Here is a 27107-nt window from a genome sequence, read left to right as displayed (position 1 = left end):
CATTTCATTGATAATGATTTTATTACATAATTCATTCTTGTTTAAAATCAGAATGTGAAAGCGTGAATCTCTGAGAGCATGTAAGCATAACTTGTGTTACTAAGTTTATCACTTTTTGAAAATAAAGAAGGAAAATATTTATCAATTCCTGTAGGAATCATTGTTACTTCAACGCTTATTTCTACTTAAAATATTTTGTCCTGTATTGCTCAAACATATATATATTAACCGAATATTCCAATATTCATGTTCATACTATACATATTAAGAATACTGTAAACAAGTTATTAATCAAGTGCGAGACATATTCGCGATACAAGCATGCCTCGTCGAATATATCTCGCTGCAAACCGGTCCTTAAAATCTCTGTGTCTAAAAACAGATCCAAAGAGGATTGATCTCGAAAATCAATCGTCTCAAACTAGTCTACCCCAAAATCGTTAAACAAAGTCGCGAATACAAGTTGGTTTATAGTATACTACTTCTAAAATTAAATAGTTTATATAAAGGTTTATCATCAATTGCGAACAATAATTCGTTGTGTATGCTTTTATCTTTTTTTTTTTTTGAGCCAAGTGGACTTTTTTTCTCACATTTTGACCGACATCCGTCTTTCTGTATTGCTGTCTATCCGTCTGTATTCTCAATAGCCACTAGGCAAAACGAAGGGCTACACATCTACATCCAAATATTGTTATGAACAAAAATGTCATTTACACATCAATCATCTTTAATTCGGCCGTTTATTATGAAAAATATATATAGCAATATTATGCAACTGCACCATGTAATTTTAGCTTATTCATTCCATTTAGAATAAAAATATACCGAATTAAATTTGAAAAATTCATTTGCATTAGACAATCAAACCTGCACATGTATGATGATATAAAATTTATAAGCACCGTTTTTTTCTGAAATCTAAAACTATCAAAACCAGCCTTTTCATTTAAATATTGAAAAGGAGAACAAATTTAAACTAAAAGCCCTTTAAAATCGGAATTCAAAATAAATATGATTATATTAATATGAGATTCACTGCTCCTTTAAAATGTTCCATAAAAATAATAGACTTGTGTTTAAAGCTTTTTTTACAATTTATAAAATAGCAGATAGGCATCACTAGACCCCAAAGCTTCCGACAAACTCGAACTTCGTACTTGACTGTCATTACAACTGTACCATTGGCCTCCGTCAAGATTCGATAGATGTTTCACATATGCCGTATAATGGCCACCGTATGTTGAGCCATGGTGATTAACAACTCCATACAGATGATATGTTGCAGGCCTTCCACTCTGAAATTAAGAAAAGGTCAACCTACTGTCCATCAAATTGAATTCTTGTGCTTGACATTTTAAGATTTTTAAAACTTTCTACTACTATGTATTTGTGCAAAGTCTGCTACAACTTGTCCCCTTGGATAAACTGAATTACAAAGGCTGTTCAATAAATAATGTCCACGGTGCCCGGAAAGAAACAAAAAGCGCTTTTAAATGATTTACCCTTAATGATTTCACTTAAAAACTCTCTTTTAAATAAAACACATGTTCGCTGCATTTTTATCCAATTTATGATTGTTTTTAGAATAAATTTTTGAGAATGGCTCTTCGTATACTGGAATGTGGCAGATCCTATGATTTCCTGACCTTGTTCCTTCGTTCTTAAAGATGTTTTTTTTTTCAAGTTTAGAAAATGAAACAAATCAAATGATGAAAGATCTGGCGAATATTGTTGATGTGACAAAACATTACATTTTGTTTTTCCCAAAAACTCCAATTTACTCTTTATAATGTGTGGGTTTGGACGCTGTAAAAAAAATGTCGTGAATTCTTGAATCTAGTTCAATCCTCTCATAAACCTTCCGAATTTTTGCAAAAGAATTGCTTTTTAGACTTTTGCAGATATTGAACTGCCTCCCGAATAAGAATTGAACAAAGAGATTACTAATTTTTAAGGAAATGGCATATAAAAATGTTTTGCGCTTTTGCAATTCTTTGCTCTTCTCAGACCTTGGCTGATTTTTTCAAGTGCATCTTATTGTCAATTTTATATGAGGGTTTAAAGCATTGGATTCACGTTTCAATATCTGTTTGAATTTCAAACAAATATCTACATTTTTCTTTTTTTGATAACAATTTTTTTAAAAAATAATAACAGTACATTGGTTGTGGTATGTCTTTGTCGCTAATGACAGTACCCATTTTTGATGCCCATTATATCATATGTATTTATTGAAATCCACTTGCTGATGTTTCCATAAAACAAACATTGGTTGTTTTAAATTTCACATATTTCAGTATATATTTCTTTGGATCTTTAACGAGTTTAACAGCAGCTTTCATGAAGCGTTTATTTTCACTCTAGTTTGCTAATTCTTTATCATTCTTTTATAATGCATTGTCTCGAATAGCCCTTATTTTTCAGCTTCTCACAATGAAACTATGTGTATAAAAGTGGTCACATATTCATATCACATAGATTCAATCATGGGAGAAAGTCAGGCTTAATGTCATATGATTTCTATTTTGTATGCTATGGAGGCCAGCTTATTATTTATTGAACATCCCTCGTACATGTCACTAGTTTCATCAGTAGATAATGAATGATAGGTATTGTAGTTTTGTATTTGTTTATCATATTTGTTTAAGATTCTGTTTTCCATTCAGCAAATTTGCTATTTATTTACAATTTCTAATCACCCGAGACTATCTGTAAGAATTTGTATTACTATACCGATTGTGGAACTCTAAGATCTTTACTAAATCCAATTCTTTTATAGGACTTGGCAATATGGAGGTTGTTTCCATAACTCATCTGTAAATTTTAACAAGTTAAATTGCAGTACAATAGCAGATATGAAATACCTAATTGTTTTTAAAAAGAGAAGAATATAAAAAATATTCTTTTAAAAAATCACACCTCCTGAAAGCATCCTAGTTGAAGAACGATGGCACGTGGTAGATGACAAAACTTCATAGCCTTTCTCGTTTTACCGTACCCTAAAATTTTAATCGTACATTAATTTTTTCTATCAAATTCTGTTAATTTCTCTTTAACATTTGGATTTACCTATCAAATTGCAATCCCTGCAAGGAACTTCAGATTCATCAAAAACCTCCTCGTACAACAAATCTAACAACCCGTCTTCAACACACTGAAAAAATCGGAAAATTATCTTATTCGTTAGCTAAATAAACATGATATGTATACATACATGTATATACCAGGTATAGTGCCTTATCAAGATTTGAAAGCAATTTGAAATCCTTAACTTATTTTGATATTGATCTTTCGATCAGTTTTAAATACAGGAGTCTTTATACATTAAACTGTCCATATATTTACCTAAATTGCAAAAGTATGTTAGAATGAAGGAAAATGAAACATTCTAAATGAACAAAAAAAACCCCTTAATATCAAAGATGTATCTAACAAAGAAATAAAATAATCACATGAAAATTCCACCCGGAAATACGATAAATTATTATTTCTTTTATATATGTAATGGTATAAACAAATATTGTGTACTTTATATGCCATACATATATAATGGAAATGCAAAAATATGGTGTTTTCAAAGCCCCTGTTATATGTTTGGACGACTGATTTACACTTACGGGAGATCCAGAAGGTATAGTCAGGCTTCTCATGATCTGCGTGTCAGTCACGTCTCTCTACAAGCAACAGATATTTTATGTCATCATTTTCTTCTCGAATTTAACATTTTGATAAAAATATCTTATGAGCTTAGCAAATATTAAAAACTTGCAAATTGTGCAGTTTCAAATTATTACATGTACTCTTGATCATTGTATTATCGATCAATATAAATAGATATTATAAATATAATATTTTTCACACCTTGTATCAGCCGGAGACTTAAAATATCTGCCAGAAGACAAGAAGCCCGAGGGCTTATATACTATATATAGATTGCACGCTGATACAGTAAGTGATGTGGAAATCGAATATTTATTACATACTTTATTATTAAAAATACCACGCATCAGTTTGACAAAAATACAGATAATAAATAATGCACTGACATGAAACTTATTATATCAAAAAACAAAGATTTAAAATTCATAGATGCATTCCTTATTAAATGAACAATGAATAAAATCATAATTTAATAATCAATATTTTGAATATACATACGTGTGTACAGGAGTCAAATGTAAACTCGTCAACCATTTCCATTTCAAATATTCGTGCCAGATCTAAAATAAAAGATAAAAAATTATTTTATTCTTTTATTTCTAACATGACGTTTGGTCTTTAATATTTTAAAGATCTATAAGGGAATACGTACACTGTATACGCATTGTGTATCTTCAAAAGGGGTAGAAGTTGCTTTCATGAGGAATTAATTGCCCACGAGGAAGAAATTTATGTTCTTTTTACATGTAGTACGTACCATCACAATCGAGTTTACAATTTGTAAATATATTCCAAATCACAAAACAAGTTTCCTATTGAACAAATTTCACTGCTGAAAGGATTTGTAATCCACAAAATTCAATCAATAGGAAAAGCCAAAAAAAAAAAAAAAACGATATCATTCCGCAATGTGACGTATTATAACACTGTTCTACCTTTTGTTAGCAAAAATATATTTAGCAGTAAATTAATTATTTTGTCAAAGATACCACGAAAGTAAATCATGTGTCTTCAAAGTGTTTAACATACATTTATGTTTATTCAAAATGTAAAACGTATTGCTAAAGTATATCAACGTTTAGTGATAGGTATAGGTTTCATATAATTTTTCTACAATTAACTTTAAAATTAAAATTCTTTTTCTGTATTGTCTTTTTTCTTTTATCCAAAAAACATTTTAAGGACGGATGATACACACATTTTTTTTTCTTTAGGGTACACTTGATATCATCTTACAAGCTTAGAAAAGTGGATAATTCTTTGATTTTTTTCTCCTAAGTCTTTGAAAATGAAATAGATTTGGAAAATATTATGAATGTCCTTAAGTCCTTTATTTTGTAGGGACGTTCTCAAGTTTGCTCCTCAACAGTTATCAATTATTATACCTTTTCCTGGGTTTTCATCATGTAGTTCGCTTAATAGTGTTAGGAAGAAGGAATGACAATCGTTCTGGTACCCGATGCTGAATTCTCTATCTCTTGAAACAAAACAGATGGAATTAAAAGTGCAGTTTAAGACTTTATAAATAATTATAATTCATCTTATTTGAAATTTTACTATTTTAGTGTATTCAGTGAGTGTAAAATACCTTTTAGAAACCATGTCCATAAATGCTGCTATTGTAAATGACTTTGGGCTTCGGTTGGACGAATTCATTGAACGTAAAAGGTTACAGAATGTATTTGTGACATGAGATTTCTGAAAAGAAGAAGATGGACAAAAAGCAATGTAAATGTTTGTTATCATCAATATATAGAAATACAACCAGATGCTAAATTTTACATTCTTAATACTAAAAAAATGATTCTGTGTTTCTTTGTTTCTTTCTTTTTTGTTCTATTTTGTTAAATGTCCTTCTTCCGAATTTTTCAATCATGAAGAGTCACAACTTGCTTGTGGAGATTTTTACAATTTTTTTTCCTATGCTCGACACATCGGGCCATTTAGCAATACGCAACACCTACTGCGAAACGGGACCTTAAATTGTTTGGTCTCACCTGAAGACCCACAGTGGGATTCGAACCCGCGACGTAAGGATCAGCAACTTACAACACGACTCTAAAGCAGACGCGTTAACCACTGAGTCACAAGGGCGACTGACAAGAGTAACATTTAGTTATGATGTAATCAGTTTAAAAATATGGATGAAGTTAAATGTTTGACAACTTGACTGTATATATAATAGGGATAAAATTGACAACACGGTCAGAGAAAGCCATTGACATCTTTTAAATTTAGACAAAACTTTATATTGTAAAAAGGAAGGGACACATTAATATATTACAAAACAAGGACAATCATTTATGTAAATGGTTTTCTGAATAAAATATTTGATTGTTTCCGAAAGCTTAATCCATGGATTAACTATTAAAACTGATACTGTGTACGTTTGAATCAAGGCAGTAAATAACTGATTAAAAACATGATTATTTAGAAACAAAACATTACAATTCATATTCTTGCTGTTTGTAATCTTTTGTGTATTTATGCACATTTCCAATATAATTGGTTTAAAACGATGAACTGTGGTATTAAGTCGTGTAAAGTGCTTATACTCTGCACAAGATGGACAATCACAGTTTTCTGCCACGCTTTGCACACGATAAAAATGTTTATTTCTACTAATGGGTTATTTTTTTTTTTAATTCTATGGTTTAATTAGTGTATATTTCTGCATAAATACACTATAGTGTGTTGTGTAAATGCTGGATTGGTTAATTGATTTTATGTTGTTTAACGTTCCTCTCGAGAATTTTTCACTCATATGGAGGCACCACCACTTTGTGGTGGAGAACCTATTCTCGGCACTCAGAACAGGGAGGAATCTTTTTCATGCCAGCACCTACAGTGTAGTGCGACATGGTGTCTTGGTTTATACGGCCTCATCCGAAGGACCGGTTTCCACGTCCCACAGTGGGATTTGAATCCGCGTCGTAAGGACTGACCCCTTTATCCGCGACTCAAGAGCAGACGCTCGAACCACTTCACCAAGCAGGCGACTGTAAATGCTTGGGAATTGCACTAAAGGTGTAGATTTCAAAACTTCATATTTCAAGTCTGCTGTTATAAAATAAGTAAACGTTCAGTCTTTAAATCAGATACTAGCTTTGAAATACAATCCAACTTTTCGTATGTAAAATATATCTCTATTTCCTGCTATAGCTATCAAATAGATGTCTTGTTGTGAAGACTAGTTCAGCAATCTTTGACATAAAGTTGAATTGTATTGAATTGTAAATGTATGTATGTTGTATTTTAAACTCTATTTTCAATGTATCCCTAAAAAAACATGCTATTTACCTTCAAATTATACATAGGTGAACTATTCTCAGCACATAGTAATACTTTCTCGAATAAATCTGGAGTCTGACTCAGTACCTGAAATCATTTATTCCATGCCTGTCTTAAACATAAATATTTATACGTGTCCACAACTTTGTTTTCTCTCCTTTGCATAAACTTTGCAAAGTATCACATAAACAATAGGCCCATGGGCCACATCGCTCACCTGAGAAGCTTTGACTATTCTGTTCTTTACCAGATTTCCGCCTTGTAATACATAATGCATTCCCATCCTACCCAACTGATCATAATTCAGACATTTTGAAATCTACACTACCCCAGGATCCTTCTATATACATACGTTTCAGCATTTCTGGCCCAGTGGTTCTTGTGCAAAACTTTGATTCCCAATTATGGCCCCGCCCTTCCCCCGGGGGTCATGATTTGAACAATTTAGAATCTACACTACCCCAGGATGCTTCCACATAAGTTTCAGCTTTTCTGGCCCAGTGGTTCTTGAGAAGATTTTCAAAGATTTTTCTACATATTTCTATGTAAAATTTTGATTCCCAATTGTTGCCCCGCCCTTCCCCAGGGGGTCATGACTTAAACAATTTAGAATCTACAATTTACCAGGATGCTTCCACATAAGTTTCAGCTTTTCTGGCCCAGTGGTTCATGAGAGGAAGATTTTCAAAGATTTTTCCTACATATTTTTCTGTAAAACTTTGATTCACAATGACCCCACCCTATTTTTGTGTTTTCTTGATTATCTCCCTTTGTGAGGTAACTTGGCGCTTTATTTTAACAATTTAAATTTCCCTTTACCCAAGGATGCTTTGAACCAGGTTTGGTCAAAATTGGCCCAGTGGTTCTTTAGAAGAAGTCGAAAATGTGAAAAGCTTACAGACGGACAGACAGACGGACGGACGGACGACGGAAAATGTGTGATCAGAAAAGCTCACTTGAGCCTTGGGCTCAGGTGAGCTAAAATGAATAAACAAATGAATAAAATAATCAATCAATAAAAACTCAATACAGAAATAAATGTTGCAAATATGCTTACCTGTAGGAGGGAATTAGCGTAGCATGTGTTTCCAATGTTTGGCAAACCCTTTCAAAAGAAATAATATTTTGATTTCAATGATATAGAGAACATATTGAATATTATGCTCTATAAATTAAGATACATGTGATTTTCATTGTTATTGTCTCTATGACCCTATCTGCAGTTTTACATGATCATTCCCCAATCTCAGACTTTATTTGATTAAAGGACATTTCGTGACAGTGGATTGTCCTTTTTTCTTGTGAGTATATCTCATACATCTTTATAGACTGAGGACTAAATATAAGTTTTGAAATATCCGAGTGAACTAAATTAGATAAACAACTTAATTGTCGCAGTTTCTTAAAACTGAACTCATTTTATTTTCTAAACATATCTCTAGCCAAACTTTGATAAAGCATATATACTTGTGGTGTTTTTCTTCCTTTCATTTGTCCCTTTGTGTTTGTGATTATAGGTTGTTCCTGTAAGATTAATGCATATGCTTATAAATTTAATAAACATTTACCAATCATAAATATGCGATAATTTAAGTAACTTAAAATGATCAAATCTTCCTTTTCGGGAAATCGTTTATATTACACTTATTTTTACATATATAATTAAAGAATACATAGATTATATTTACATGTACCTTTGTAAGAGTTTCGGGTTTTTTAAACTCCTCACAATCTTTTGAAATTCTATCCTGCTGCAAGTTATTACTAAAATTGGATATTGTGCCTCTACCAACTCTATCAATAAAGGTACTGGTATGATATGCACGTGCCTAAAAGAAGAAATATAGAAGTAATTTTTTTTATATAAAAAAAAATGGGTTGCAAATGCAATCATGAGTTGAATTACTTTAACTTCTCCAATTTAAGAAGCAGCTTCATGTAGAAATACAGTTCAAATAATATTTTAATTTCATATATGTCGAGTTGTACGGAAGCCCATTAGTGCCAACCTGTATATATAAAGGAAAAGCAATATATAAAAGCAAACTTCGATATATAAAGGAAATGCAATATATATTTGAAAAAACTCGATATATAAAGGAAATGCTATATATATAAACAAAACTTCGATATATATAAAGGAAATGCGATATATATATATATATATATATATATATATATATATATATATATATATATATATATAAATATATATATATATATAAACAAAACCTCGATATATATTATAGAGCAATGCGAAATGTATAAACAAAACTTCGATATATATAAAGAGAAAACTTTCCATCGCCTGGCCTTTAACATGTTTAATGACCTTCATTACAACAGAGACTTCGCCAACGAATGATAAGCGGCTCCCGATCAAATGTTTTGATTGCAATCAGTTGATGTGGCTGTTTCAGGATGGTATACAGTGTGCTATGTTTTCTTTATTTGTGTATCTTGATAATTAGGATGATAAAAACTAAATCTAAAAAAGTGCTGTTTTTTTTTCGTTTCGAACGTGTTGGGCAGAATGACACCAAAGACAGACTTTTCTTCTTAAAATGTATATTACATAGCACTAAATGACGTTGGGACTTTTCAATTGAAATTCGGTGCAAAAATATTATTGTGTTTTATTATGTTTTATAAGTTCTTTAACGTTTTACTATGTTTTAATATGATGTGTGGAAAATTTCAAATCGACTAAATTTACGACGTGGGACAAAAATCCGCAGTTTAATTTTTTTGTAAATGTGCATGCACTTACTAGTTTCTCTTTAATAATTTCCAAATACTTGATATTTTTTTCATACCAAAGACCTTAAAATTATTACAGTAATCGTACCCATACGGAAAAAAAGGGCAAACAAACTACTGTAACAAATTACTAACAAACCACTATGGTTTGAAAGTAGTTTAATAGTATAGCAAATCACATGCAAATGAGCTAACAAACTATACTCTAACAAACTACTATCAAACCTCTCTTAACAAACTACTATCAAACCACTCTAACAAACTACTATCAAACCATTCTTACAAACTACTATCAAACCACTCTTACAAACTACTATCAAACCACTCTTACAAACTACTATCAAACCATTCTAACAAACTACTATCAAACCACGCTAACAAACTACTATCAAACCACTCTAACAAACTACTAATAAATCACTGGTAACAAATCCATCAGCAAAACACTAGATTTGAATTTTCCTTTACAAATCCACAAGTCTTTGAAAACACCTAAAACAATCACATTTTGAAATATTCAACAAGTCTTGTTTCAGAGACTATTTAAATTCCAGGATTCACTAGTTTAGCTAATGCAAGTGCAACATTCCAACATGTTCCCTTTTGTTTAGGAGATGCAATTCCAAGTCAATGTCCATGTACTTATCACATATTCTCCTTCATGTTGTGTACATCTTCATAGTATTTTTCACCAAAAAAATGTTGTTGATCAAGCTGACATTTAAATATTCCCTGCTTCATCTGGCATGGAAAATGCTGCAATATTTCCTTTTTCTGGCCTCATTGCAACTTTGAAAGACATCTTTTTTGTCTTATTTTCAAGTAATTACTTCCCATAATCCAATGCATAACTGGTCTAAACTAGTATAGGAATTAATTAGGTCAATCTGAAAATAAGTAAAAATCCAAAGGTAGTAAAAAGCATTCGCATCCACATTCACAGAAGGTTACTGTAGTCCAGCCTTATTTTAGGTAAAACGGAACTTGATGACATGCATTAAATACCTCTTCTGTATCCAGATCCATCTTTTAATAATGTTAATTGCTGCTTTTTCCAGTCAGGGATCTTATAGAATGATACTAACAATTTGAATGTCCCTTCACCAGTTCCTTTGTTTCTGACCTGCTTGGTGGTTTGAAAATTGGCGCAAATAGCTATAACATCAGATGTAAAGATTAAGCTGTTCTTGGAAACTTCAACAATTCTAGATAATTCAACCCTAAACACATCTGTAAAGTAATTTCCCATGTAATTAGATGCCAATGCTATACTAATAAAACACTGTTGCAAGATACCAAGTCTAACAAACTATAAAGAAATCACAATCACCAGAAATGAAAGACTAACAAACCACTGCAGCTATTTTTAGAAAAAGTGGTTTGTTAGTGGTTCATTAAATGCTATACTATCAAACTACTTTAACAAACCACAAAAATATAGTTTGTCGGTAGTTTGTTGATAGTTTAATAGTAGTTTGTTAAAAATTTTTTTCCGTTTGGGATACCTGTCGTTTCTTCCATCACATACAAAGGAAGTGGGTACCTTCACCGCTCCCCTCTCTCCCATTCCAATTGTGATTCTTTTTTTTTTTTAAATTACAATCAATAAACATACTAGTAAATCATTTCATAATGAATTTAAATGAATTAGGGCTATTAGAAAAGAACTCCACGTTAAACATTAATTTCATAAATTATCGGTTGTGAAACCAAAGGTAATACGGCTAAGTTTTTGTAAAACAGTAAACAAGGTAGGTTGTAAAACGCAGTTGATCAAAATACATGTAAAGCTAATAAATGCACAGAAAAAAAAGATACATATACTTTTTTTCAATTAAGTGCATTATATTAAGTAATGTTACAATTACAGTTCATTGATATATGCATGTACAAACAAATAAACACTATTAAATAGCAACATTTTGCCGATTCTGGGAAAGTTATACATGAGTACTGTATAACTGATTTCCCCCTGCCAGGAGTTAATCTGTATAAGATATTGATGGACAGCCGAGCGCTACAGGTCACGCAGTGGAAAATTTTCTCTTTATATATATCGCAATTCTCTTTATATATATCGAAGTTTTGTTTATATATTTCGCATTTCTCTTTATATATATCGAGGTTTTGTTATAAATATCGCATTTCTTTTACATATATCCAAGTTAGTTTATATATATTGCATTTTCTTTATATATATCCAAGTTTTGTTTATATATATAGAATTTCCTTTATATATATCCAAATTCTGTTTATATATATCGCATTTCCTTTATATATCTAGGTTTGCTTTTATATATTGCTTTTCCTTTATATATACAGGTTGGCACTAATGGGCTTCCGTAGAGTTGTAATGTTTCTCTTCATATAAAATATCTTCTTTCGTGAAATCGTGAAAATCATCTTTATAAACGTTTCATTTGTTAAGAAATATTTAAGATCTGTAAATATATCTTGAAAAATAACACATACATGGATCGTTTCTTCTTTGGTGTTCTGTCGTTCTACTTGGGTCTGATTTGCTTGATAAACTGTTGTATCTTCTTTCTTAATGGAACTTGTTTCATAGTTTTGTCTTCTATTATTAACCCACTATTTTGTTTGAAAAAAATAATGTTAAACATTACTGTGAGGAAATCAAGCGTTCGCTTTCCATAATTTGACATAGCTTAGAATTTAGTGAACGACAGATCAAAATTAAAAGTCAATTTACTGGTAAATTTTCATATTACCTGTCGACTGTATGTCCGGAAATCTCTGTCAGTGCTGTATACATTTGGAAGAAAAGAAGTACCCTCGTGGCATGGCTTCTTTATATCTTGCTTTCCGTTTGATATTTTTGTTGTACGTTCCTGAACAAAAGAGTAGTTACAAGAACAAGGGGTCTCATTTATTTCAACTTCCAATGTATACGCAAGTTTGTCCCTGATATAATGCTGAATAAAAATACTTGTTCATTTTTTATATCTCTCTTGGATTGGTTTGAATAGTCAGTACTATGATTTGCACTTTTACTACCCTGATCGATGCCTATCTACAACAATATACATGCATATATAACCTAAAAGAACGACTAAGTATATATACTTATTCCTTTTTAGGTCCAAAAGCAATGAAGGTTTTTTTTTTCTTTACCTTTAGGGTTGTGTCAATATCTTAAATAAAAAGAAATGTATCAGTAAAAACATATTTTACAGCATCATTAATTTAAGGTAAATTTGACGTTCAACAGTTATATTATTTGAAGCCTAGTTTATCAAAAAAAAAATTTTAATTTTGATTTTTTCCCCTAGTATTTTGAAAATGAATAGAAAAATTGGTTTCCTACCATTTAAATGTAACCTTTGAAACTGTTGACGAATCTGTAAACCTCGACGGTACTTCGGAGGTCTGGAGATGATTATTAAAATTTTATCTAAATGACACCTTTTATATTACGAAATATTGATCATAGACTTCAACTTCTCAAACTCAAATAAACATCATTGCTTGATCTTGTCATTGACATGAAATCTTTAACTTGTGTTTTGAATAAAAAGCTAGTTAACAATAAAACAATTTATAAAACAGATTTATCTACCAAATGTAAACTATTACATTTGGCAAATTAAAGGAAATCATGACCCGAAAAAATTATCTGAAAGATCTCTAGAACTATGTTCAAATAAATAAAATGTTTAACACATATTTCTTTAACTTCACATACGCTGATTTGTTAAGGAAATTAATTGTTCAAAGTTGGCTAAGCAGCTATAGGGATTACTTTGATTTATCCAATATTTTTCAATAACCTAGTCTTTTAGGTACAATTTCCGTCTTTCTTAACAAAAGAATTTAAAAAATAAACACATTAATGTATAATAGTTCTACCTTTCATTTGACATCTTGGTTAATTCTACGAACCTATAAAAAATGAAAAATGAAATTGTCATAATTCATGTGAAGAGATATACATCATATACTATTGTATTTGATATAAATAACTGTTTTTCTCTTTTGAGTTTTGAAAAAAAATGGAATCTAAATATTCACATTAACGTTGCTAAGCAGCATATGTGTATAGCATATATGTGTTTTTAGTCACTTGATTTCTTTGTTTTACGGTAGTTATCAGAAAAGATCTCTTTTCTTTTTTTAAAAAAAAGTTAATATCATATCATATCTTTTATTTACATAAATTAAGTACCTTACCTCTATTTGTGAATAGCAAGTGGTATAGAACTTTTCTACGAACAGTGAGAGCGAAAGCGAAAGTAGACTATACTACTTAGAAAACATTAAAATTACCTATCAAAAGCACACTTGATTTAGAATTGGTATTTAAACTCTGCCAATGGTAGTGGATATTTAAAAAATCATCAGCCTTGGTCCTTGCAATGTTTAGTCCTTACAACTTTGTTTTGTTAAATGTAACAAATAACATTAGTCATGAACTCCGTACTGAAATCAGAGCTGAACCAAATAAAGATTTATTACAAAACATCTATTATGAATAATTCCTTAATACTTGTCTTAGTATACTCTGAACCAAACTTACAAGTGTTCATCTGACATTTTTAAGTGTTTATGAACATATGCCTACAATAGATAATTTCTTTAATTCATGAATACCGGTAATGATACTAATTTCATTTCGAAGTTGCTTTAATTTCATGTAAGTGTCTCTTCAGAATTTTAAGCAAAGTGCCAAGGACACGATGTACCCTCAAAAAATGAAAATGCACACAAAGTAATTTCTATGGAGTAAGACCACCACTGCATGACGTCCTTTTCTAATGGATACCATGTACCCCTGAAAAGAAGATTGACCAATTTACAGCCACACATACTGCATGAATCTTTCTAAACCGTTTTAATTGTATGGAGGGAGGTGTGCCTTGATATTCCATATTAAAAATCCCAAATGTGTTCAATGAATTCTGATCCTAGGATTTGGCAGTGCATCATCAAACGGTTGCCTTTTACTCAATATCCTTGGGCATTTAGCACGTACGTATACCTTTTTGAGGATGATTCAGACTGTTGGAGATGGTATCAGACGGTCGTGAGCACCAATTTCTTATCGTTTTCTTATCATTGAAGTTGATTTAACATTTCTAAAACTGTTTCAGTACAATGTGACAATCTTTTAACCTGATTGTGACGTGGAACCTTGGCCTCAAACGAAGATTCCGATCACTTCCGGTTCGGATAAATTTTATCCAAAGCATTCAAATTCAAAATGCAAAAACTTTTCGATGAATATGACAAAAAGATGCTTATTACACAAAACCTGAGCTGCAAAGTACATATTATTATTCTGAAGCTTCTGCACGGTACATTTGTTTTCATCGGTGAAAATTGATTTTCTTTTAACAATTGTTGAGAAAAATCATTTGTTATAAAAAATATCATACAATTCTATCATGTAGTGTTTAAATAAATTCATTTTTTAGAGTGAACAATTATAAGTTTTGTTAACAGTGTATCATTGCTTTACGTCATTCTAATATCAATAGAAAACAAATATTATGGACCCTTTTTATCCAAATAAAACACTCTTATATGGAAAAAAGAACAAGCTTCACTCTTTACAGATATTAATGGGCTTGACAAATCTACAATGAATTGTCCAAGAAGGTTTATTTTTAAACACAAGTATTACGTTGAGACAATTCTTTCCCAAAATGTAAATGCATAGAAAAGCAAATTCTTTATGTTCACTTGATTTTCTTGCAAACTCCATAATCTTAAGTTCAATCAACATATTCCCCTTTAAATTTTTCTTAAGATTCGCTCTTTTAGAATATCAAAGAAAAAAATGGTACTAAATTTTATTGTGGGAAGATTCTTCAAACAAATACGATGAGACAGTTGATGACATCAGAATACCAATATACATATTTAAGCTAAATACATGTACCTATGTACCCACAAATGAGTACTTTATATTTGTTTTCGAAGAATTTCAAAATTTTAAGCCTGATGAAATGTTTCCTCTTATAAATCAACTATCGTTTCATAATTTCAGTTTTGTGTGTGTGTATGTGTGTTTGAGATATACCTGTATTTATTTCAGTATTCACCTATCATTTATATAACTTAAAAATCACCCAGTTGTATACAACTCATCATAATTGACGTACCTCTTCACAATGCATGTATATGCAATTATTTTATTTTTCTCGTTTAATTTCTGACAGATTGATATTCGTACATATTTCTGCACACATATGAAAATATAAATATCTACGAATATTTTTGCAGAGAGGTGCACATATGTTTTTCTTAGTCCATTTCGATGATGATAAAAGAAATGGATTACAAATTCAATTATCAACACAAAATGTTTTTCGACTTTTTTGTAACCAAGACATGTTAATACTTAAAAGTTTTATCAGATTCCACAAAATGGAGTTTATAATCACATATATCCTCCTGGTAATCTCGACACCATGAACAGAGTAGAACGGTCTTTAATTCCGATATCTTCTATTCTTTTGCGAGCTTCTGGTTGGTCATGTCTGTATTCCTTCCCACTAAATGTCAACCGAATATGTTGTAGCTCGATGCCTACCCTTCCAGCTAGTGTCTCAAATATTCTGAGAAATTCGTCAGTCTAAAATGATAATTATTATTAATTTAACTTTAATGTAATTTGAGATATCTTCGACTGTCATATCATTATAAATATTTTACTTTATTGATTACATACCTTCTGAACAGTGATAGTTTCAGATTTATTTCTTGTTGACATCTTGACAAAAATTGTCAGAGACATTCTTAATTGCTGTTTTACTCTACACAGTAAACTACAAAAATGAAAAGTGAAAATAGAATTCTCAGTATACTGTTGGGCTAAATAAAGAAAACACGTAACTGAGATTATCCCAAACTATATATAGAGTAAATGTGTTCTATAATTAATACTATGGACAGTCTTATTTTCAGAAACTGGATTCAATTTTTACTTTCGTTTCTCTTTCCATGAAATCTTCCTACCGTGAATACCATAAACCCAGTGGCTGACATGTTTGTATATTGAATCAATATAGATATACCCATCACACTTTTCAGTTATTGTCGTTTGCAAAACAAATTATGATTTCAGAAGAGGAAAATATTACGTTTAAAACTTTATCTTCTGACCATCTGTACCGTATTAATAAGGTAGGTATAATGGTATTTATTTCTGGGCTATATGATTATTTTTATGGAGTAATGCTTATTATTTTCCAAATAAAATCGACAAATTCAATCTCGTTAGAGTTTAAATGAGGCATGTCGATTCAACAGAAGGCTAACACTGTCGAGAGAGAGAGAGAGAGAGAGAGAGAGACAGAGAGAGAGAGAAAATACTTCTGCAGATCATACTTTAAATTTCAACTTGTACTTAATTAGAATATAATTAAAATCTTATTTGGCTACTGAAAACTTATTCTCGCATATAAGAGGAAGATATATTTTGAAAAAAAAAACTGCAATCGCATCATCCCAATATTAAACGAAAATGAAACAAACAAAATTTTCGTTTTTGAATATGTACAAAGAGTGTCCTTTACATGGAAAAGGGGAAAACTTTGTTTCATTTTAATTATAGTTTGCAAGACCTTGACTAAAAACATTCATGAAATTTTGCCACTGTAAAAACTGTTTTCCATAAGCAAACATTTGCCCTCGGAATATACATGTAGAAACTTACATGCGGTAATGCAAAATTTTGCAGAAGCGCAACATTTTGTACTCTGGCACAGAAGTTTCACTCAAATACATTATTTATTCAATAGCTTTTCTTATAGGGTAAAACCATTGGAGAAGTGAGGCAGTCGGTGGCATCTATTTTGGGCGCAGAATATTGGCTGATAGATATTGTAAACATCGAGAACTTCTTTGTATATGATCCAGAAACAACAACCGATGTACTGCACAATCCCTTCTGCGTCATGGTGTGGGCAGAAAGTCGCGCTATTTCTGGATGTCCAACAACAACAAAACCCGACATAATCTGGGAATATGAATCAGATCCCAGACTGGAACTCTCCTGTGGCCATGCAATAAGTAATGACTGATGTGTAGTCTTAATCTTTAACAGAAGTGAATATACTTTATCAGATTGTGATACAATAGTATGAGATCATGTAATTTCAGACCTATAAAATCATTTTTATCACTCCATTTATTCAAAAAGATTGTAGATTTTCTTATACATACAATATAGGAATAAAATTTACAGGTTTTTCTTCGCAGCTCAGTATATCCATTTTTGTTTTGTTTTTTTAGCACCAGACAATTTGCACGGATTTGTACGTGAGAAGATTCTTCAAAACGAACACATTCTAAGGTGCCCGGCTAAAACAGATTTCGGTATTTGCAATCAGATTTGGGATAATCAAGATATCTTGACAAAATGTATGCTTACTGTTGACGAACACATATTTTTCAGTGCAAAGCTTTCCTTTAACTACTTGAATAGACGGCATAATGATATAAAGATATGTCCTAGGTGTAGCTCGTATTGTGAGAAAATAACTTATCAATCTCATGCTAAGTGCTTGAAATGTTCAAATGATTTATATTACACATATAAATTTTGCTGGCTTTGCATGGAACAGTGGCTACCAAATCATGAATGTGTCGTATCGAACGAGCATGGCAACAATGAGGAAATTTCCAGACAATTGCGACATTGTCCAAAAATTACCCTCGACTATTCAAACATGTGTGGTGTACCTTCTAAACGTCTTTGTCCGAAGTGCAAAACTTTGCTGCAGCATGATCAAGCCTGTAAATCTATGCTGTGTACGTTTTGTAAAACTGAGTTCTGCTTCGCGTGTTTGCAAATCGCCAGGGATGGAAAGCTCCCCTGTGGCGAGTTCGATGGTCGATGTATTGTAGCACCCATCCAATCAACAATGGAGTATTCTTTTGATTAAAATAAATTCATTTCAAACAACTTGTGAAAGATATTAATTTCTTATTCAATAATAGATAATCGTAATTTCTAAAATGAAAAATTAAGATGCAACCTATATCAACAAATAAAAATAATTATTTTTTTTCATTTGCTTTTCATTATATTTTTAATTTATGCATTAATTTTTATATATGAGCATTGAATAAAACAGATTTCACGTGTTTCGTCCTTTTTTTTTTTAAAAAGTGTGCAGATCAGTCATTCATTTAATGACAATGAATGATATTGTGGACTTTGAGCTTGTAAATGTTTCTTCATCTCCAATCTTTTCATTGTAAAATTCGATACAATTCCTACGACGATTACCTAGACACGATGTTTATTGTAAGAATTTTTATACGATTCTATGCATGCAACAATAAAAATTAGATAAACAAATCCTGATAAAAGCAAAAAAGTATAGGCATTGATTTACACAAAACTTGTGAACAGTCTTTACGATAAATCCGATCAACGCAAAACTTGAATGATCTTTTCGATAATGCATATTCTGATAGAAATGATTAAAAAAATAAATGATAACAAAAAGATTTTACACTAATTTTATATCATTATTTAATGAATGCAAATTTATGGTTAAGCTATGTAAGCTATATAATGATTAAGTATGATGATGAAATTTAATTTATGCATATTGTATTTAAAGACACATAATAGTATGAAGATTTTTTTTTCAACGATAAGCATATACTAAATAATTTGATATGATTACCTTATGTCTACATGAATATTCAATTTAAATTGAATAAAATACCTCACTACGAGAATTACTTCAATAGATCCCTTTATCAAGTATTGTGAAGTTTTGTTTCGTGTAGAAAATCAGAAAACAAGTAAATATGAGCAGCGACGGTGTCTGAAATTATCATTGAATTTAACGTTTTCGACAGTACTTGACTTACAGATTAGCTTGAAATAATTCGTTCCAAAGACGAAAAAAAGTATCTAACGTAATCAATTTACTACAGTGTTCATTTTTTCCCCATTTCAATGTATAGTACATGTTTTATAGTTTTAGACTCTCAAAAACTTTGACCTATCACTTGAAAATAAATTCTGAGAGTGAGTTTTGTCAATTTATATTTATACATGACCTTCGATTCTTCTTTGTCAAATCGCAAAGACAGATAAATATATAATTATGGACATATTCATGAACTCCCCCATTCCCCGTCCCAAACAAAATACATTCCTTTCAATTCCATATTCTTGATAAAAAAGCAAATAAATGCTTTAAGTTTATTCTTATTTACTTTAAACATGACAATAGGAAGATCATTTTTTTTTTGAAAACGCTAGCTAAAGAGAAAGTACTAAAACGAAGAATCCATGTTTTAGTTTCATTTTTAATTTGAATGAAGTGACTGGAATATATTCAAAGGTAAATCATCTGTTTATACATGATATTTATCTTTAAAACTACATTTATTTATACCTACAAAAGTTATTAAAGACAATAAAAATCAATAACCTGGTTTACGAAAATTTTGTAGGTCTTTTGAAACAAATCAATAAAATAATTAATGGTTCATAATATATTCTATATTAAAGAAAGCACTAACAAGTCATTATTTTTAAATTTTGCAAGCACAAAAAAAACATCGAATACAAAATTAGAATATCTCTTAAAATGCATATAATATTAATTCTAGTTTCATTTTCACTTATCTTTCTTGGTATTTTTGTTTTCAGAAACAGAAAAACCTATAATATTTGTCGACAATCATGGACATTAACTTAAATTTTTAAGGAAGTCTTTTCATGAACACTTCCTTTGTAGGAAGAAAATGGAAACGCTAAGCATAATTCTACTATGTGTATTTGTAAGTATGAAAATAGTTCACATATCATATTTGGATTATATATGATTATATACATTCAGAAAAACACATATAGATCGTATTAATAACATACAGAGAAAGAGAGGGGGTAAGCTGTTTCCAGAATTTTCAATAAAGAAAACTATCACTTTTATACTATAATCTTTTTTTTCTGTATACATAAACTTTATCATTTCAATATTTATATTCGATTAAAGGTATATGTAGTGCGATACTGTCTTTTATGGAAATACATTGCTCTCATCTCGAAACCTTTAATGTCCCTATTTGTTATTCTTTTATTTAAAGCTTTCTTCGCTATTTGCAGATTCCAGTTACAGTTCTACTATCTATTTGTCTACTTTGTATTCACTCGTATTGGAAAAGGAAGTGGAAATCGATAACTGTAACATACTTTTTTTTCATTACAAAAATTTGTAACGTTTCAGCTAGGATTTGCATGGCTGGGTTAACTTCATTTTAATTAAACCATGACAAATCTTTTTGCTTAACTTATGTATTTTCAAAATCTTTCAAACTTGCCAGAACTAAAACGTGTTTTGCAGAAAGAAAACGATATAGAGGCAAAAGGAGATATAAAGATCGGGGTATGTACTTCTACAAGATGATTTAGAATTTCAAACATGTTCATCGTTAGTAATTCATAATAAATGTAACAAAATTATCTGTAGGAATTCATTCTTTTTAAAGAAAAAGTAACTAAAATGTCACTAAATAAAAATTTCATAAAAAAATAATTTCGTCCAAGAAGATAATTTAAGCATCTGTTTTATCATTGTAGAATCAATCCAAAGAAAATGTGAAGCATACCTTAAGGGTAAATCAATACTTTATATTATCTTTAAGTGACATCCACACCTTTCAACAATTGCTGACTACCAGTAGATAAGTTAGAACTTGTGTCTACAGGCATTGTTTAATCAAACAAAACACTTATATTTATGGGCATATCTCAATGATACTATATTCAATTCACTCCTACTGTTATTGCATGGATGTTTTTTTTATAGCATTAAAGTATAAAGTAGAAAATTGTCATTTTGTCAGTAAATTATCTATCAAAACATTTTTCCCGCAAAAGCTGCAATATAAAGTACAGTACTTTCGGTAAAAAATATTTTATTCTTTAAATAAATAATGTGAAATACTAGTATTCAATTAAAAATTAATTTGACATGCTTTAACGAATAAATCAAATGTGATTTTTTTTCTCAAAATAAAAAGACTGCTTTCATTTTTCGTTTCTGGCAAGCAGTTTCAAGGCAGACTCGAAGATGCACAGGTGAGTACAAAAATGTTTTTCTTTCAAATTTTTCCACGTTTTGTTCGTTTGAGGGTGTGTGTGGGTGTAAATGTTTTGTTTTTATATGTTAATCATTCACATAAATTTGTAGATGCAAATATGTAACAAAATCACTAAAACTTTAATATTGATACTGTTTGAAAGTGCTTTCAGTCTAAAACGTTCTTTACAAGAAGATTAACCTAGTTGCTTACTAGTTTACCATATTTAACTATTTTTTGAAGGGAAAATACATTGCTGTTGACTTATCAATCAATTAGTTTTCTCATAGGTTTTCGTTATAACATTTGAAGAGATTGTATTTAATCTAAACCGATGAATATCCGAAATGACAAAAACATAATTATTAAGTATGCCTGTCTTTCTCTTGACCTCGTTTGTGGAAGAACAAATCCGTGAATTCGCAATATCCATGTTCTTACTAAACGCGTTTTACTGTAATAAGTATAACAACCCAATTTTTGCTAATTTAAATATTTCATAATTTTCTTATCAAATGAATTAGCAAGACAAGATTACTTTAAATCCTAGCTTTGTGAAAATTTGAATGAAAAATGATTAACTTTGAGATCAAACTTATTCATTTTCGTTATATGAATACTGCTTTAGTTGTTATATGATTTTTTACATGAGAATATATGTCATGTGGTTTAAAGAATATATTCTTTTTATTTTTGAAAGGATTGAGAAAGTAAATGAGATATTATGGTACAAAATACTACATTAATTTAACGTAATTACGATACGTATATGGTGGGTAGCAAAAGATCAAATTCAAGTGTAATGTTTATCGAATAAAATATTAGAGTGATTTGATGATCATACTAATGAACTTATACTAATAAAAATATAGATTCCCTTAGTGGATATGGGCCAAAGCGACAGAGCTAAACTGAACACAGACAAGGCACGTAATCTTAACAACTACCTGAACTAAACAAAGAGCTTCATCTGCTGCATAAATAAGAAAAATATAATTTTGGAGAAAATGTTAAATGAAAGATTTTGCATTCTATGAGCACGAATTTACTTGTTTTAGCAATATGATCCTGACACAACTGCAGCTGAAGCTGAAAAAAGACAAAGAACAAGGAATAAGAAATTAATTTTTACAGAAGAAGTAAATGTCAAATTATAATATGCAATATTGTTGTTAGATTAACAAAAAATAAGTCTGTAAAGTTACGCAATAAAGTATGATTTTGAACAATAAAGTATCTTACAAAAATTGTTATTTAATACACTGTATAAGAAGGTATATTTTATTGTATATTGCAATTTATTTTCATATATTCTTACGCTTCATGAATGCATTTTTTCAGAAAGCTTTACAAACAACCTGTCCCGAATTTGTAGACAAATGTGTAGGGGTTGATTATGCTGTATCAGACAAGTGCATACAATCTGATGAGGTTAATATAACTTATCTCTATGTTCTACGTATAATAGGCTATAATGCATATCTGTTAAATTTCTTCCAAGGAATTTGTCACGCTTTTCTATTGATCATGATGAAAGATATATGTAAGACTTTTGTTTTTCCACTAGGGCACTACTGATGATTTCCATATCATTTTTTTTTTAAGTGTGTCGGTAACTTGGTTCATTTTACTAATATCTCCAACATTGTAGACTCCAGTATAACAATAGATATTACATCATTTATCTATTATAAAAAAATAAAAAATTAAACAGATGAATATACATTTTGTATTGTAAATTATATCAAATCTGATTAGATTATTTTTTGGGATGCACAACTTTTAATTTTGTTTTTTGCAATCATATTTTTCTTTTTTATTAGCGTGGACCATCACATCAAGATCCTACATTCGTTGCTGATGAAAAATTAGGAGGACGAAAAAAGAAACAAAAGGTATAAATAATGCATGTCATATCTCTATACATGTGATACGAAATGTGAAAAAGTACTATATATATATACATTAATTTTTAAAATATTTTTTTAGAAAAAATCAAAAGCAACAAAGAGATCAATCGACGTCGAAAATCAAGACGGTGCGAAACAGATAAGGGTAAAAGAAGATTTTCTGTAATTTCAATTGGCATTGGTAAAGTGCTTGGTTTTACTGTCCTGCTCTTTGAATTATATTCAAAACCTGTATAATTATGCACTTATAGTACTATGTAAAATTCAAATTAACTCATTTTCATCATTTTATTTTTAGGTTGAAGAATCTAAATTATTTGAATTTGATCCTCCAATAGTAAGTGAAGTCAATAAGTTTAACATTCACAAGTACATCTGCTTATTTTTTAATGGAATACTGTTTCACAGTGATTACAAGGAAAGTCCAGGGATCTGTTATCTACCTTTGCTAAACTTAAAATGTTTAATTTTTTCCAGTTAAATTTATATATAAAAATCCTCATCCTATGTAATCATTCTATAATATCATTCCTCAATACATCTTCTAGTTGCTATCTAAAACGATTTGATTTTATTTTACAGGGAAATAAAAATCTTGGCAACACTTGTTTTTTCAACTCATCATTACAAGTAAGAAATATTGACGAATCTCAAGCAATTAACGACTTTGATATAATATAAACTTATCATTATTTATATACAAATTTAAGCAAAATTTCCATAGAATTTAATAATAATTGAAATTTTTCTCATAGGCGTTGTACTTTACCAAGTTCTTTGAAGACGCACTTTCATTATTGAAGGTAAGAATTCTCCAAATCGCTTATTCATTTCTAATATATTTTTGTTATCATCTCGCTTCTGAGTTGAAGGGGACATATCAACACGCTTGTGAGTTGGGTGATGTGTTACATATCGTTACATATCACCTTGTATCTCTGAAAGAAATGACGTAATTTACATTACAATCGATGTTGAAAATAGTCTTGATTTATAAACTTGAGAGACGCCCCGCTCTGCCGTGCCTCAATTAAGAATCGCAGCTTACAAACACAATTTTAATATGATAAATTTTCCTATTTTAACCTAATTTTCTGTGCATTGCCTTTAATTTTCTTTCAAGGTGTCAGCTCCTAACTTTCAAAATTTGAAACTGACAAAAAGTGTATTGGAATTACTTGAGAAAAAGAATGTTAACCATACTCAGGAATTAAGAAGTGTTTTGAATGCAGTTAGGAACATGTGCGTACAAATTCAAACAAATATACCTTTGTATATTTACATGTATTACTTGTATTTTCTGTTTTCATTACCTCTATTGAAGAGCAATTATACATTTTGCTCCTGCAGAGCAATAATAATGCTTTTCTTGTGTTTTTTGCTTTCAGAAATAATCAATTCGGTCGTGGAACACAAGAAGATAGCTACGAATTATTAAATACGCTCCTTGGAGGGATCCTTGATGAACTTCAAAATGTAAATGTGTATCTAGCGTTATATTCTGTTAACATCTTAATAGAAATAATTCTAAAGCTTAATTCATAATTCCTTCACATGTATGGTTTTGTTAATAATTGTAATGGTAATACCCATACTTTTGATATTGTTTTAGGGGGATAGAACATGCAAACCAATAGGTATATCGTATACTAAATACTTGTAAATTACCGAGTATTAATGAGTAAAAATATATTTCATTGCTCTTTATTCTAAAAACCGACTGATTTGCTGTTTTACATTACTTACTAGCATTTTACTTATTTTTTTTTAGATGTTGATTCTGGTGTCAATGGAATAAGTTTAAAAAATCTATTTACGGGGATATTCATAACAATTTATGTTTATGACTCCTGCAATGATGTAAGTACATGTATAATAATACTTACAGTGTATGCATAATAATTACTGAGAAACAAGTTTATTATAAAGATAACAAAAATGAGACAAACAAATATACTCGTATTGTAATTTTAAAAAAAATTAAGCTTTTCTAAGGCTATTGTATCATAATGAATTGCGGCGATCTATTAAATTTTCAGGTTGAGGTTGACTTTGAGGAATTTACAACTTTAAGTATTCCAATAGCAGATAATATAGATCAGAACTTTAAAGTAAGTGCTAGTCATTGTTGAGATTCTAAGATTTTTTTTTATCCCCACTCATCATTGTTGAAAACATTTAAGGAATTTAAGGAATTTTTATCCAACAGAAACTACCACATCGTGGTTTACAAACTATTTCTTCTGAGGATCCAAGGTTTGACATTGAAAAGGGTTTGGCAGTTTTAACCCAGATAGAAGACTATGAAGAAAGCGATTTACCATGTCGAGTATGCAATATAGGTGATGATGTTCATCAGTGAATAAAATATAATAATATTAATGTGGTGTTACATCTACCCAGAAACTATTAATGACTTTTGAGTTTTACCTAATCGCAAAACATCAGATTTGAAAGTAAGCGATAAATAACAATCGATCTCCTTTTTCATTAAATTAAATACTTAGTAAGTTTTTAAAGCATAAATCCTTAAAAAAATACTTTTAGAGGGAACCGGGAAAGCATACAGAAGAATGTTGGTGTTCACGCCACCTCCTGTGCTTGTGATACATATTGACAGATTCAAGATGGTTACTTCTTTTCAAGTGATATGTGTATTACTTGTGATACAATGTGCCTTTCAATAAGTCTTTAATTTATAAACATTTTGTTATCATCAGCTTATTTTATTATTTTTTTAGAATGATTTCAACCGCCTTACCAAGAATGCACAACGCCTTAAGTATCCTCGAATATTCAACATGGCTAAGTTCTGTTCAGTTGCAAACACAGTATGTTATAACTTAGTTTTATGAATTGTTGCACTAATCAATGGTTATATACATGCTACATTTTTGAATCACGTAATGTGAATATGTATTAAGCTTAAACTATATTTTTTAGGAACTATCGACAAACAGTCTGAATTACGAATTATATGCAGTTGTTGTTCACTCCGGTGCACTTGGTGGTGGCCATTATTATGCATATGTCAACACCACTCGGATGCATGACGTAGAAAAATGGCAAGAACATCTCAAACGATCGCCGCTAGATTTGGAAAAACTAAAAAGCAATGTTGAAGAATTTTTGAGAAAGAGGCATGAATTTCAAGATGATTCAGGACAGACTGAAGTATGCAAAGTCAAAGATTCTTGGTTCTATGTGAGCGACGAGTCTGTATGTTCAGCGAGTGTTGATGAAGTTATTAGCCATAAAGATGCTTATATCTTATTTTACGAAGTGCACTAGCAAAATGAAATAACTTTTGTGTATACTGACTACTCATTATGACATTGTCGCCAAAATTTAATCTTCTAAAACGTTTGATGTTCAAATTGAGTATATAAAAAATCATGCAAGACT

The 27107-nt window shown here is 30.3% G+C and overlaps 3 protein-coding genes across 18 annotated transcripts; 2 read left to right on the top strand and 1 right to left on the bottom strand.

Moving 5' to 3' along the window:
* Positions 1 to 103: 103 nt before the first annotated feature.
* On the bottom strand, positions 104 to 13621 carry LOC134240118 (ubiquitin carboxyl-terminal hydrolase 15-like). Of its 2 annotated transcripts, XM_062722228.1 has the most exons (18): positions 13585 to 13621; positions 13043 to 13104; positions 12850 to 12869; positions 12665 to 12748; positions 12447 to 12566; positions 12187 to 12306; positions 8649 to 8783; positions 8422 to 8478; positions 8012 to 8059; positions 6964 to 7041; positions 5252 to 5361; positions 5049 to 5140; positions 4162 to 4223; positions 3621 to 3677; positions 3073 to 3157; positions 2923 to 3002; positions 2737 to 2817; positions 105 to 1298 (listed from the first exon to the last, which is right to left on the bottom strand). In XM_062722228.1, the coding sequence occupies exons 1-18, from the start codon at positions 13596 to 13598 to the stop codon at positions 1092 to 1094; spliced, it is 1512 nt and encodes a 503-aa protein (XP_062578212.1). In that variant the 5' UTR covers positions 13599 to 13621; the 3' UTR covers positions 105 to 1091. The 2 variants fall into 2 exon arrangements, with proteins under 2 accessions (XP_062578213.1, XP_062578212.1); XM_062722229.1 differs by lacking the exon at positions 2737 to 2817 and having other exon boundaries at positions 104 to 1298.
* A 3054-nt stretch (positions 13622 to 16675) lies between these two features.
* On the top strand, positions 16676 to 18647 carry LOC134240114 (E3 ubiquitin-protein ligase RNF217-like). Its single transcript, XM_062722226.1, has 3 exons — positions 16676 to 16863; positions 17493 to 17751; positions 17974 to 18647. Exons 1-3 carry the CDS (start codon positions 16795 to 16797, stop codon positions 18624 to 18626), a joined length of 981 nt encoding a protein of 326 aa, XP_062578210.1. The 5' UTR covers positions 16676 to 16794; the 3' UTR covers positions 18627 to 18647.
* Positions 18648 to 19943: 1296 nt separating this feature from the next.
* Positions 19944 to 27105, top strand: LOC134240112 (ubiquitin carboxyl-terminal hydrolase 16-like). Of its 15 annotated transcripts, none has more exons than XM_062722210.1 (23): positions 19944 to 20048; positions 20360 to 20490; positions 20816 to 20893; positions 21054 to 21095; positions 21290 to 21325; positions 21764 to 21790; positions 22665 to 22718; positions 22851 to 22931; positions 23134 to 23248; positions 23617 to 23687; positions 23782 to 23847; positions 24001 to 24039; positions 24285 to 24332; positions 24458 to 24505; positions 24826 to 24944; positions 25091 to 25178; positions 25315 to 25339; positions 25474 to 25562; positions 25742 to 25813; positions 25912 to 26044; positions 26250 to 26332; positions 26444 to 26533; positions 26646 to 27105. In XM_062722210.1, the coding sequence occupies exons 2-23, from the start codon at positions 20455 to 20457 to the stop codon at positions 26991 to 26993; spliced, it is 1788 nt and encodes a 595-aa protein (XP_062578194.1). In that variant the 5' UTR covers positions 19944 to 20048; positions 20360 to 20454; the 3' UTR covers positions 26994 to 27105. The 15 variants fall into 15 exon arrangements, with proteins under 15 accessions (XP_062578194.1, XP_062578196.1, XP_062578198.1 ...); XM_062722211.1 differs by having other exon boundaries at positions 19946 to 20048; positions 23134 to 23223; positions 23616 to 23687; XM_062722212.1 differs by lacking the exon at positions 21290 to 21325.
* The last annotated feature ends 2 nt before the right edge of the window (positions 27106 to 27107 follow it).

This window comes from Saccostrea cucullata, unplaced genomic scaffold, assembly GCF_032062105.1.
Source record: "Saccostrea cucullata isolate Sc308-1 unplaced genomic scaffold, CSIRO_AGI_Scuc_v1 ctg3766, whole genome shotgun sequence".
NCBI lineage: Eukaryota > Metazoa > Mollusca > Bivalvia > Ostreida > Ostreidae > Saccostrea > Saccostrea cuccullata.
The sequence above is the reverse complement of the archived record's forward strand: the minus strand, read 5'-3'. Positions and strand labels throughout refer to the sequence as shown.

Coding starts and splice junctions, on each gene's coding strand:
- LOC134240114 (XM_062722226.1), top strand. CDS start 16,795: ATGATTTCAGAAGAGGAAAATATTACGTTTAAAACTTTATCTTCTGAC. Junction 16,864..17,492: donor ATCTGTACCGTATTAATAAG/GTAGGTATAATG, acceptor CTTTTCTTATAG/GGTAAAACCATTGGAGAAGT. Junction 17,752..17,973: donor CTCCTGTGGCCATGCAATAA/GTAATGACTGAT, acceptor TTGTTTTTTTAG/CACCAGACAATTTGCACGGA.
- LOC134240118 (XM_062722228.1), bottom strand. Junction 8,784..12,186: donor CCAAAGAAGAAACGATCCAT/GTATGTGTTATT, acceptor TTCTTCTTTTAG/GCACGTGCATATCATACCAG. Junction 7,042..8,011: donor ACGCTAATTCCCTCCTACAG/GTAAGCATATTT, acceptor AAATGATTTCAG/GTACTGAGTCAGACTCCAGA.
- LOC134240112 (XM_062722210.1), top strand. CDS start 20,455: ATGGAAACGCTAAGCATAATTCTACTATGTGTATTT. Junction 23,249..23,616: donor TATAACTTATCTCTATGTTC/TACGTATAATAG, acceptor TTTTTTATTAGC/GTGGACCATCACATCAAGAT. Junction 26,534..26,645: donor TCTGTTCAGTTGCAAACACA/GTATGTTATAAC, acceptor TATATTTTTTAG/GAACTATCGACAAACAGTCT.